The sequence below is a fragment of the Salvelinus sp. IW2-2015 genome, linkage group LG4q.1:29, assembly GCF_002910315.2.
Source record: "Salvelinus sp. IW2-2015 linkage group LG4q.1:29, ASM291031v2, whole genome shotgun sequence".
Taxonomy (NCBI): Eukaryota; Metazoa; Chordata; class Actinopteri; order Salmoniformes; family Salmonidae; genus Salvelinus; species Salvelinus sp. IW2-2015.
The window spans coordinates 84815348-84827954 of NC_036842.1; the positions used below are offsets into that span (position 1 = coordinate 84815348).

The 12607-nt window shown below is 41.9% G+C and overlaps 1 protein-coding gene across 1 annotated transcript; it reads left to right on the forward strand.

Moving 5' to 3' along the window:
* Positions 1-1909: 1909 nt before the first annotated feature.
* LOC111962679 (zinc finger protein 658B-like) lies at positions 1910-7206 on the forward strand. Its single transcript, XM_023985958.2, has 2 exons — positions 1910-2031; positions 2369-7206. The coding sequence occupies exon 2, from the start codon at positions 2409-2411 to the stop codon at positions 4041-4043; it is 1635 nt and encodes a 544-aa protein (XP_023841726.1). The 5' UTR covers positions 1910-2031; positions 2369-2408; the 3' UTR covers positions 4044-7206.
* Positions 7207-12607: the final 5401 nt, after the last annotated feature.

A 12607-nucleotide genomic window follows, 5' to 3' on the forward strand; every position in this document is an offset into this window, starting at 1 on the left:
CTGGTCATTCATATTACACTGTACACAATGCGTATGTCATTCATATTACACTGTACAAATGTTCTGTCATTCATATTACACTGGTACACAATGTTCTGTCATTCATATTGACACTGTACACAATGTTCTTGTCATTCATATTGCACTGTACACAATGTTCTGTCATTCATATTGCACTGTACACAATGTTCTGTCTTCATATTACACTGTACACAATGTTCTGTCATTCATATTAGCACTGCACACAATGTTCTGTCATTCATATTACCACTGTACACAATGTTCTGTCATTCATATTACACTGTAACCAATGTTCTGTCATTCATATTACACTGTACACAATGTTCTGTCCATTTCATATTGCACTGTACACAATGTTCTGTCATTCTATTTACACTGTACACACAATGTTCTGTCATTCATATACACTGTACACAATGTTCTGTCATTCATCATTACACTCGGTACACAATGTTCTGTTCATTTCATATTACACTGTACACAATGTTCTGTCATTCATATTACACTGTACACAATGTTCTGTCATTCATATTACACTGTACACAATGTTCTGTCATTCATATTGCACTGTATACAATTTCCTGTACATTGCATCGCAGTAAATGGGAGTCCATTTTACTCAGGAGCACCTCTAGTTTCCAAATCCACAGAATTACACCACAATCATCGTCACTGTAAGTTGTGGCCTTAAAGTTTTGGCAATCAGCTGAAATCCAATCGTTTTTTAATGGTGTACATAGATATTACACCGTAAACAATTTTCTGTTATTATATCACAAGTAAAAGGGGGGTCCATTCTACTTAGGAGCACCTGTAAACTCTGTGGATTTGGAAACTAGAGTGCTCATGAGTTGAATGGACACCTCTTTTACCGTGACACAATGTACAGGAAATTGTGTACGGTCCAATATGTATGTTTTGCATGCAACGAATGGGCAGAGTTTGCACATTTTAGACCATTCCATTGGCCCTTAAGTAAAATCACCACCCACCCGGGCGCACCAGGCCATGCAAAACAAACTGATTGACTCCTTTTTAAGGGCCTCAAAATGAGCAGCGACAATGCTGGGGTGTAATATCTGTGAATTTGGAAACTAAAGCTGCTCCTTAGCTGAATGGACCCCCTTTTACTGCGAAATAAAGGTTACATTTAAATATATATATATATATTTAAATTTACTCCTATTTACTCAGCAATGTTTTTTTGTCCGTGTACTCCTATAATTTATTGGACTGTACACACACACACACACACACACACCCACACACACACACACACACACACACACACACACACACACACACACACACACACACACACACACACACACACAACACACACCACACACACACACACACACACACACAACACACACACACACACCACACACACACACACACACACATATATATGGTTACATTTAAATATATATATATTAATGTAACCATATATATGTGTGTGTGTGTGTGTGTGTGTGTGTGTGTGTGTGTGTGTGTGTGTGTGTGTGTGTGTGTGTGTGTGTGTGGTGTGTGGTGTGTGTGGTGTGTTGTGTGTGTGTGGGTGTGGTGTACAGTCCAAAAAGATTCATAGAGTACACGGACCAAAAAACATTGCTGACCAAATATATTTTTTAATCGTGTAATATATTTTAGAAAATATTTTTTAAATTCTTTGTATAATAACTATTATACAATATATTAATAATTGTGCACATTTTCCATAATTTTGGCCCTAATTATTAATGTACAAAGTGCACAAGACAGGACTCTTATTCTGAAAGATATCACAAAGCCGTGACCCGGAAGTACTTTGTTGTTAATGTTTAGACAATAATTTTTTTAGACATCATAAATAAAGACAGGTTCATGACACTTTTCTACTATTACGTGGGGGACTTTTATTTCGAAAATTTACGAAAATGCCGTGACCAGGAAGTACTTTTTTAGTGCTGCTGACGAGACGCTGATTTTTGCGCCGTTGTTTTTGTCCAAAAACGAACATAGCTACAGGTATTTTGACTTTTCTAGGTGTTAGCAGTAGTTTTGTGTGTTTTCGTGTTGTGCATTCTGGTTGAGTCATATAGCTAAACCAACAATCTTGTGTTTCCATTCGGTATGAGCACTGCAGGCAATCAAACTAGCCAACTAGCTGGCTGGTTGGCTAGCTAGTCAGCAAACGTTCACGTTTGGTTTAGTTCGTACACTTTTTGCTTTGAAATCTGTGGTCGTCCACATCCACAACACCATGAAACATTGAACGTCTGTGTCAAGGGAGGTCTTGTTTGCATTAGCCATGCCTTTTTATATTATATTCTCGTCACACATTATTTTCTGTCACTTTCCCCAGACAGAAAATTAGACTGCACCCCTTCCCTCCGTCTATCAAGATGGAGAACTTGATTAATGAACACCAAAGCCGCAATGATCCAGAGAACAAGGCAAATAACATTGATTCACCTGAAATAAAGATTGAAATAGATGAGGTGCGCATTGAGTACACTCAACAGATGAACACACTGGAAGAAGAGAATCTAAGTGATCAGCCAGCAAACCAAGCAGACAGTTCGGATTCATCCCAGGAGGATTCTGAGTCTGATTCAGAGTCTTTCTCTTGTACCCAGTGTGACAAGAGCTTCCGTACCGCCTTACATTTGAAAAAGCACCAGATTATTCACACTGATAAAACCCTACACTATTGCATAACTTGTGAGAAGAGCTTCCCTTATGCATCACTCTTAAAGCAGCACCTAACAATGCATGATGCTGACAGAACATACTGTTGCACGAAATGTGAAAAGAGCTTCCGATCTGCACCGTGCCTAAGGAAGCACCTGACAACGCATGGTGAGAAGAATCACGGTTGCACCGAGTGCAATAGGAAATTCTGTTCAGCATCTCGCTTAAAAAGGCACATGACAACACATAGCGGGGAAAGACCACATGTTTGCACCGCCTGCGGGAAGAGTTTTACACGACCAGAGAGCTTAAAGAATCATCAGTTAAATCACCAAGGGGAGAAGCTGCACACCTGCCATGACTGTGGAAAGAGCTACAGTGTGCTGAAGTTCCTTAAAGAACATATGAAAGTCCACGAGGGTCCTCACATCTGCTCTCAGTGTGGGAAGAGCTACACACTCCTCTACAACTTGAAAATGCATATGTCAGCAGCGCATGGAGAGGAAAAAGCATTGCCTTGCTCTGAATGTGGGAAAAGTTTTGTCTCAGAGTACCGTCTGCGAAAGCATCAGAAGCAAGTACACAGAACAGCCTTCCCCTGCCCTGAATGTGGGCGAAGCTTCTCCACACTGTCCATATTGCAAGAGCATCAGTCAAACCATACTGGTATCAAACCGCATTCTTGTGAGGAGTGTGGGAAGAGCTTTGGCCTTCTGGATGGTCTTCAGAGGCACCAGTACACACACAGGCCCAAACCAGAAAAATCCTGCCTCTGTGAGGAGTGTGGAAAAAGCTTTCTTAACCTCACCCAACTGGCCAGACATAAACAAGTTCATTCCAATGTTAAGTCCCACACTTGTGAGGAGTGTGGTAAAAAATTCAAACAGATCGGAGGTTTGAGAATACACCGCCGTACTCACACAGGGGAGACGCCGTTCTCTTGCAAAGAGTGCAGTAAAACATTTACGCAGGCCAGCTCCTTGAAGGTTCATATGTTAACCCACACAGGAGAGAGGTCATTCTCTTGTAAGGAGTGTGGCAAGACATTCAACATCGCAAAGACATTACGGCTTCACATGCGCATTCACACAGGAGAGAAACCACATAAATGCCCTGATTGTGGGAAGGGATACCATCACGCTCAGGGACTCAGAATGCACCTGCTATTTCACAAGGGGGAACGACGGCACACATGTACTTACTGTGACAAGAGTTTCTTTCTGCCAGGACATTTAAGAGCACACATCCGACTACACACTGGAGAGAAACCTTACCTCTGCTCTAATTGTGGGAAGAGTTTCAATCGTGCTTGGAATTTAAAGCAACACAAGAAAATATGTCAGTGATTCATTTCACCACAAACTGAACTTTCCACAGCATGTTATTGTGGGGCTCCTTGTTTGTAATATTATGCCTATGATACATTGTGCTCTATGCCAAACTAGTCTAATAATACATCAAATAAAGGTGGTGACTTATTTTGCATTGAACTTGCATTACATTTGCTTTATCCATTTATAATCTGTATGCAACAAAGTAGATGACATGCTCTATGTAGCCTACTTTGACTGGGCCATATTGTGTGATGGGGATACTTGTAGTACTGTATGAGTAACTTTCAGTGAAGAATGATTGATTTGAAATGTAAACATGTGGTGTCCAAAATTAACCCTAGAGGGTAGAACTAACCCAAGCATCTGGATATTATCATAACACTGTAGCAGAGAAACCTCCAGCTTTATTCAATGCCTTGATATGTACATTCTCAAAAACTACTTAGAAAGAATATACAGCTACATTATTTCTGTCAATATGCTATACTGTATATACACTCAGTGGCCAGCTTATTAGGAACACCCATCTAGTACCGCGTCAGACCCCCCTTTGCTTCCAGAATAGAATTCTTCAGGCATGAAATGTTGCTCAATTGGTATCAAGGGACTTAACGTGTGCCAGGAAAACATTCCCCACACCATTACACCACTGCCACCAGCCTGTACCGTTGACACCAGGCGGGATGGGGCCATGGACTCATGCTGCTTACGCCAAATTCTGACTGATGCAACCACATGACGCAACAGGAACCGGGATTTGTCGGACCAGGCAACTTTTTTCCACTCCTCAATTGTCCAATGTTGGTGATCGTGTGCCCACTGGAGCCTCTTCTTCTTGTTTTTAGCTGATAATAGCTGTAATAGCCCATCCGTGACAAGGACCAAAGAGTTGTGCGTTCACAAGATGCCGTTCTGCATACCACTGTTGTACTGCGCTGTTATTTGCCTGTTTGTGACCCACCTGTTAGCTTACACGATTCTTGCCATTCTCCTGTCGTGCGTGAAAAGCCCAGGAAACCATGTGTTTCTGAGATACTGGAACCGGCACGCCTGGCACCGACAATCATACCACGCTCAAAGCTGCTTAGGTCACTCGTTTTGCCCATTATAACATTCAATTGAACAGTAACTGAATGCCTCGATGCCTGTCTGCCTGCTTTATATAGAAGTCCACGTGACTCACTGTAGGAGCAAACCATTTTCGTGAACGGGTTGGTGTACCTACTGGCCACTTCGTGTATATTGCTTTGTAAAATAAGAACAAAATAATCCTGAATATGCCTTGTATAATCTCAAACATCCCTCTGTAGCATGGCTTAAACTAGCTTAGCTCTGTTCACCGTTTATTTTTACCATTTGAATACATGTATTCCCCCCAAAAATTCTGCTCTGTGTTATTTTTCTTTGCTGCAACTGTATTAGTATTTAGAGACGATGCACTAGTAGAGACCACACTATGAGTTCAATTTCTATGTTTGGGTAAATTTTATCAAGACAAGGTATGTTCTAATTATGTTATTGCTGAATCATATCCACTTCACACAAGACATGGCTAACATAACGGAGAGAACATCAGTGTATTCAATGTTTCTAAGGTAAACCCCTGTCTTGTACTGTACTACTGTACACCCAGGCAAGGTGAGCATACCTCAGTAACTAGTCTGTGTTCCATGTCTTTGTCCAGGTAAATTCCTCCCTCTTACTGTACTGTACTTCGGGTATCAATCAGAGGGAGACAGGAATGTGTCCGCTTTGAATGAAATGTAATCCTCCTTCACTTACATCCTCGGGGTCTACGTTTTGGCCTGCTCTCTCTGTGTGGTGCTCAGCTGTGCACTTACAGGCTGAGACTCAGTGTCATTACCGCTCTAATCACATTCGGGCTCCGGAGCAGGTAGGCACTGATTCTGGAAGCGTACAGGGAAGACTGCTTGTACTGTAAGTGCTACTTTTGTGTTATGAGAAAGTGTTGCTGCTCTGATCTTGTGATATGGTCTGTAAACAGCTTTGAATGGAACATGTTTTGTTTTTTTCCCTTGCTCTTCAATTAATTCTGTTGCACATTTGTTGGATGATGCGCCAACAGCAAGGAGAAGATCGTTGCTGGTGTTTCTCCCATCTAAAGTACAGAGGTCATCTTCTGCTTTAATGCAATTAGTGATAACTTGATGCCAAGAAAATATGGGTTAAATCCTTGGTTCACATCTCTCTGTCATTACAATGTCGTGTATACTGTCCATTAACTTACATTATTGACAACTCTAAGTTATAGATTATACTAAATGACTGATGTTCATTCAGGCAATGTGCAGCTACAGTATGTTGGTTAGCTTACTGTATATTCAATTCTAGCTATTGTTTTTCACCTGGTATTTGAGTTACTGTTTGTATTGGTTTCATGGTGCAAGTCGAAGCTAAGCCTAGAGTAAATCCCCAAACAAATATCTCTTGGGCCCAATACATTCCCAATAAAGTTAATTCCTCCCTTGAGGGTTCACTTTAGTAGGGAAAAGTGCGATAAGGCACTGTACATTCCAATGTTGTTTCTTGGGCGTATTATTTTGCTGTCATGCATTTACTTCTCCCATTGTGAATAGGCTATACGACCCACAATGTGAGAAAGGTAGCCCATACAATTAGGAAGACGGTCAAATTAGAGTCCCATCACCAGAATGATGGGAATATTTACTGATGAAGTGAATGGCTTCTGTGGTGTGTGTAAGCTTTGAATTCACAAGGCATTGCCTAAACATGCCTTCTGTATGTAACATTGTACGGTGGCTTGGGAACAGTCAAATCAAWGTGTATTGGTTGCATACACAGTTGCAGACATAGCAGATGTTATAGAGGGTCAATGGAACGGAGTCAAACGTGGGGTTTCCAAATGTTTCATCTGTTTAATACTTTCCATTTATTCCATTCCAGCCATTACAATGAGCCCGTCCTCCTGTAGCTCCTCCCACCAGCCTCCAATGGTAATATCTGTACATTTCATTCATAGTATTTCTTTTTATTGTACAGTGTGCTTTCAAGAATCCAGTATATAAACAGTGTAACAAAATGCAATATACAGTTGTACAGTTGCAATATACAGTTGTAAATATATTAAAATTAGTTATGGGAAGAATACAGTACATTAATACATAGTGTGAAAAACAGTAAAAAATAAACAGTCCCGTGTTTGATGTCCCTATGTTCATGCGACAGCAGCTTTTACTGTGTGTGTGTTTGTGAGTATGGGAGAATGCTTGTGTGGGAGTGTATCTGAGTACAGACAGTGTTGGGTAGGTTACTTCTAAATGTAATTAGTTACTAGTTACCTTATCCAAACTCTATAACGTAATGATTACTTTCAGTTACTTTTGGATTCCTTTCCCCTCAGTAGGCAACCAAAAAGGATCCGTCAAACGCTTTTGGTGTGTCATAGTGGTCTCTGACCTATGGTCAGACTTGCTTAGGTGGAACAAACTTAAACTTGCAACTGTTTTTCAATGCTGAATTGAATGTCATTGAGAAAACAGAAAGGTGTCATAATGTATTTTTTTGCAAACGTCCTGAATATTTCTGAATTTAAAAGTAATCCAAGAAGTAATCTAGTTTTTCAAAAGTATCTGTTATCTGATGACAATATTTTTGCTGGTAATATAGTTGATTACACCTACTGTTTTTTTGTCATCTGATTACTCCCCAACTCTGAGTAAAATAGTGTGTGTGTGTGTGCGTGCGAGTGTGCGTGTATATGTTCTGTGAGTGAGTCTACCATTGTCTCTTACTACAGGAGATGGGACGATGGCTGTTCAACAGTTTGAGATAGAAGCTCCTGGAGAGATGGAAGCTCTTTTCCGTCTTAAGTAGTTCTGTCTTTGTGACTTGTTTTCTCTTGAAGAGTGTGGTTACCACATAGTACTGTATCTAAACATGTGGTTTTGTGTAGTTGCCAGAGGAGGTTCCATTGAAAGCCATAGCGTTCACTGCAGGTATTTAGTGAATGACTTATACATGTCTATACCTATTCATCAGTATGTGGATGTTGGTGAAACCTTGACTTACCTGTGATAATGTGAAAGCCCTCTCAACTCATTGTACTGGTCAAAGTTAGCTGGTTAACTCATTGGTCCTGTTTTGTAGTATACCTCTCAGTTAATTTGGCTAAAGTGTTGTTCACTGTCTGGGCTATGACCAACACCTGACTAATTACATTTTGACAGACCCTCTCCCTCCCTTCTCCTTGACAGTGAAAAACATTTTGGGCTGGTTTACTGGACCCTTATTAATTCTTTAGATATTTTTGTCAGATGTTACTATGGAATACTGAAGTATAATTACAAGCATTTCATAAGTGTCAAAGACTTTTATTGACAATTACATGAAGTTGATGCAAAGAGTCAATACAGTGTTGACCCTTCTTTTTCAAGACCTCTGCAATCCGCCCTGACATGCTGTCAATTAACTTCTGGGCCACATCCTGACTGATGGCAGTCCATTCTTGCATAATCAATGCTTGGAGTTTGTCCGAATTTGTGGGTTTTTGTTTGTCCACCCACCTCTTGAGGATTAACCACAAGTTCTCAATGGGATTAAGGTCTGGGGAGTTTCCTGGCCATGGACCCAAAATATCGATGTTTTGTTCCCCGAGCCACTTAGTTATCACTTTTGCCTTATGGCAAGGTGCTCCATCATGCTGGAAAAGGCATTGTTCGTCACCAAACTATTCCTGGATGGTTGGGAGAAGTTGCTCTCGGAGGATGTGTTGGTACCATTCTTTATTCATGGCTGTGTTCTTAGGCAAAATTGGGAGTGAGCCCACTCCCTTGGCTGGGAAGTAACCCCACACATGAATGGTCTCAGGATGCTTTACTGTTGGCATGACACAGGACTGATGGGAGCGCTCACCTTGGACAAGCTTTTTTCCAGGTGCCCCAAACAATCGGAAAGGGGATTCATCAGAGACAATTACTTTACCCCAGTCCTCAGCAGTCCAATCCCTGTACCTTTTGCAGAATATCAGTCTGTCCCTGATGTTTTTCCTGGAGAGAAGTGGYTTCTTTGCTGCCCTTCTTGACACCAGGCCATCCTCCAAAAGTCTTCGCCTCACTGTGCGTGCAGATGCACTCACACCTGCCTGCTGCCATTCCTGAACAAGCTCTGTACTGGTGGTGCCCCGATCCCGCAGCTGAATCAACTTTAGGAGACGGTCCAGGCGCTTGCTGGACTTTCTTGGGCGCCCTGAAGCCTTCTTCACAACAATTGAACCGCTCTCCTTGAAGTTCTTGATGATCCAATAAATGGTTGATATAGGTGCAATCTTACTGGCGGCAATATCCTTGCCTGTGAAGCCCTTTTTGTGCAAAGCAATGATGCCGGCACGTGTTTGCTTCCAGGTAACCATGGTTGACAGAGGAAGAACAATGATTCCAAGCACCACCCTCCTTTTGAAGCTTCCAGTCTGTTATTCGAACTCAATCAGCATGACAGAGTGATCTCCAGCCTTGTCCTCATCAACACTCACACCTGTGTTAACGAGAGAATCCCTGACATGATGTCAGCTGGTCCTTTTGTGGCAGGGCTGAAATCCAGTGGAAATGTTTTTGGGGGGATTCAGTTCATTTGCATGGCAAAATTAATTAATTGCAATTCATCTGATCACTCTTCATAACATTCTGGAGTATATGCAAATTGCCATCATACAAACTGAGGCAGCAGACTTTGTGAAAATTAATATTTGTGTCATTCTCAAAACTTTTGGCCACAACTTTACATCAAAACACAATAACGTTAACGTAAAGACCCCTACCAACAACTCAAATCATATCAAAAATGTTTTTGTCACATACACGTGTTTAGCAGAATACACCCAGTATTGTGGGTGTAGCGAAATGCTTGTGTTTCTAGCTCCAACAGTGCAGTAATATCAAAACATTTCACAACAATACACACAATACACACAAATCTCAAGTAAAGGAATGGAATTAAGAATATATAAATATTTGGGCGAGCAATGTCAGAGCGGCATAGACTAGGATACAGTGGAATAGGATAGAATACAGTATATACATGTGAGATGAGTAATGCAAAATATTTAAACATTATTAAAGTGATTAGTGTTCCATTATTAAAGTGGCCAGTGATTTCAAGTCGATGTATATAGGGCAGCAGCCTCTAAAGTGCTGGTGATGGCTATTTACCAGTCTGATGGCCTTGAGATATAAGCTGTTTTTCAGTCTCTCGGTGAACGGGGTGAACAGGCAGTGGCTTGGGTGGTTGTTGTCCTTGATGATCTGTTTGGCCTTCCTGTGACATCGGGTGCTGTAGGTGTCCTGAAGGGCAGATAGTTGGCCTCGGGTGATGCGTTGGGCAGACCGCACCACCCTCTGGAGAGCCCTGCGGTTGCGGGCGGTGCAGTTGCTGTACCAGGCGGTGATACAGCAAGACAGGATGCTCTTAATTGTGCATCTGTAAAATTTTGAGGGTTTTAGGTGCCAAGCCAAATTTCTTCAGCCTCCTGAAGTTGAAGAGGTGCTGTTGCTCCTTCTTCACCACACTGTCTGTGTGGGTGGACCATTTCAGTCTGACAGTGATGTGTACGCCGAGGAACTTGAACCTTTCTACCTTCTCCATTGCGGTCATGTCGATGTGGATAGGAGGGTGCTCCCTCTGCTCTTTCCTGAAGTCCACGATCAACTCCTTTGTTTTGTTGACATTGGGTGAAAGGTTATTTTCCTGGCACCACACTCCCAGGGCCCTCACCTCCTCCCTGTAGGCTGTCTCGTCATTGTTGGTAATCAGGCCTACTACTGTTGTGTCATCTGTAAACTTGATTATTTAGTTGGAGGCGTACATGGCCACGCAGTCATGGGTGAACAGAGAGTACAGGAGGGGGTTGAGCACGCATTCTTGTGGGGCCCCAGTGATGAGGATCAGCGAAGTGGAGGTGTTGTTTCCTACCTTCACCACCTGGAGGTGACCCGTCAGGAAGTCCAGGACCCAGTTGCACAGGGCGGGGTTGAGACCCAGGGCCTTGAGCTTAATGATGAGCTTGGATGGTACTATGGTGTTGAATGCTGAGCTATAGTCAATGAACAGCATTCTTACATAGGTATTCCTCTTGTCCAGAAGGGCTAGGGCGGTGTGCAGTGCGATGGCGATTGCATCGTCTGTGGATCTATTGAGGCGTTACGCAAATTGAAGTGGGTCTAGGGTGTCAGGTAAGGTGATATGATCCTTGACTAGTCTCTCAAAGCACTTCATGATGACAGAGGAACCTTTTGCTCTCTTGGGTACAGGAACAATGCTGGACATCTTGAAGCATGTGGGGACAGCAGACTGGGATAGAGAGAGATTGAATATGTCCGTAAACACTCCAGCCAGCTGGTCAACACATATTTTGTTTTGAATTTTTTTGAATTAAATCGTTTTTGAATTAAATCGTTGTTTGGTTTTAGAAGGTCCATTTCTTCTGTCGAATTAGCAACTTTGGCTAGCCATGTCGAGCTCACGTGTTCATCATCTCTTGACGCATGGAACGAAAAATTCCAAAATTCCCAATAAACGTTGAATAAACTGATCAAACTCGGTTGAAAAATCCTACTTTATGATGTTTTTCTCATATGTATCAAATAAAATCAGAGCCGGAGCAATTCGCCGTGTATACCGAACGCTCTTCAGAAGACAATGTCGAGGTTCCCCGCGYGCCGTYGAAAACAAACAAAATACCGGACCTGCCACTCCAAAAGCTCTTATTCGGCCTCAGATCAAGCTAGACACCCCATTCAACCTTCCACTGCCTGTTGACATCTAGTGGAAGGCGTATGAAGTGCATACATATCAATAAATAAAAGCCAGTTGAATAGGCAGGCCCTGAGACAGAGCCTCGTTTTCAGATTTTCCACTTCCTGTATGGAAGTTTGCTGCCAAATGAGTTCTGTTTTACTCACAGATATATTTCAAACAGTTTTAGACACTTCAGAGTGTTTTCTATCCAATAGTAATAATAATATGCATATTGTATGATCTAGAACAGAGTACGAGGCCATTTAATTTGGGCATTAATTTTTCCAAAGTGAAAACAGCGCCCCCCTATTGACAAGAGTATTTTTACTTAAGTACTTTACACCACTGGAAATAACCATTGGAACAATGGTAAAATCCCCTTGTAGACGATGCAAGTTTATCTTGTCCCCACACACAGCGAGGAAGATGGTTTGGGAGGCAAAGAAAAATTGAAAGGCCACAGTTTACAGAAGTTGGAGTCTAAGTCTCCAAATCTACAATTCGATGCCACCTCCATGCCAATAGGCTCTTTGGAAGGGTTTCCTGAAAAAATGCATTTTTTAAAGAGCAACCAAAAAAATGTAAACGCTTGGAATTTGCTAATGGCATTGGCACTTGGATTGGATCCGGGTGCTATGTTCAGATAAGAGGAAAATACAGCTCTTTGGCCACTCAAACCAGTGGTGGGTTTGGCATTGAAAGAAGGATGCATGTGCAAAAAAGAATACCTACTGTAAAATATGGTGATGGATATTTGATGTTATGTGGCTGTTTTGCTTCCACTGGTCCTGGGGCCCTTGTTAAGG

What these genes read in the sequence shown, in the direction of transcription:
- LOC111962679 (XM_023985958.2), top strand. Translation starts at nt 2,409, where the DNA reads ATGGAGAACTTGATTAATGAACACCAAAGCCGCAATGATCCAGAGAAC.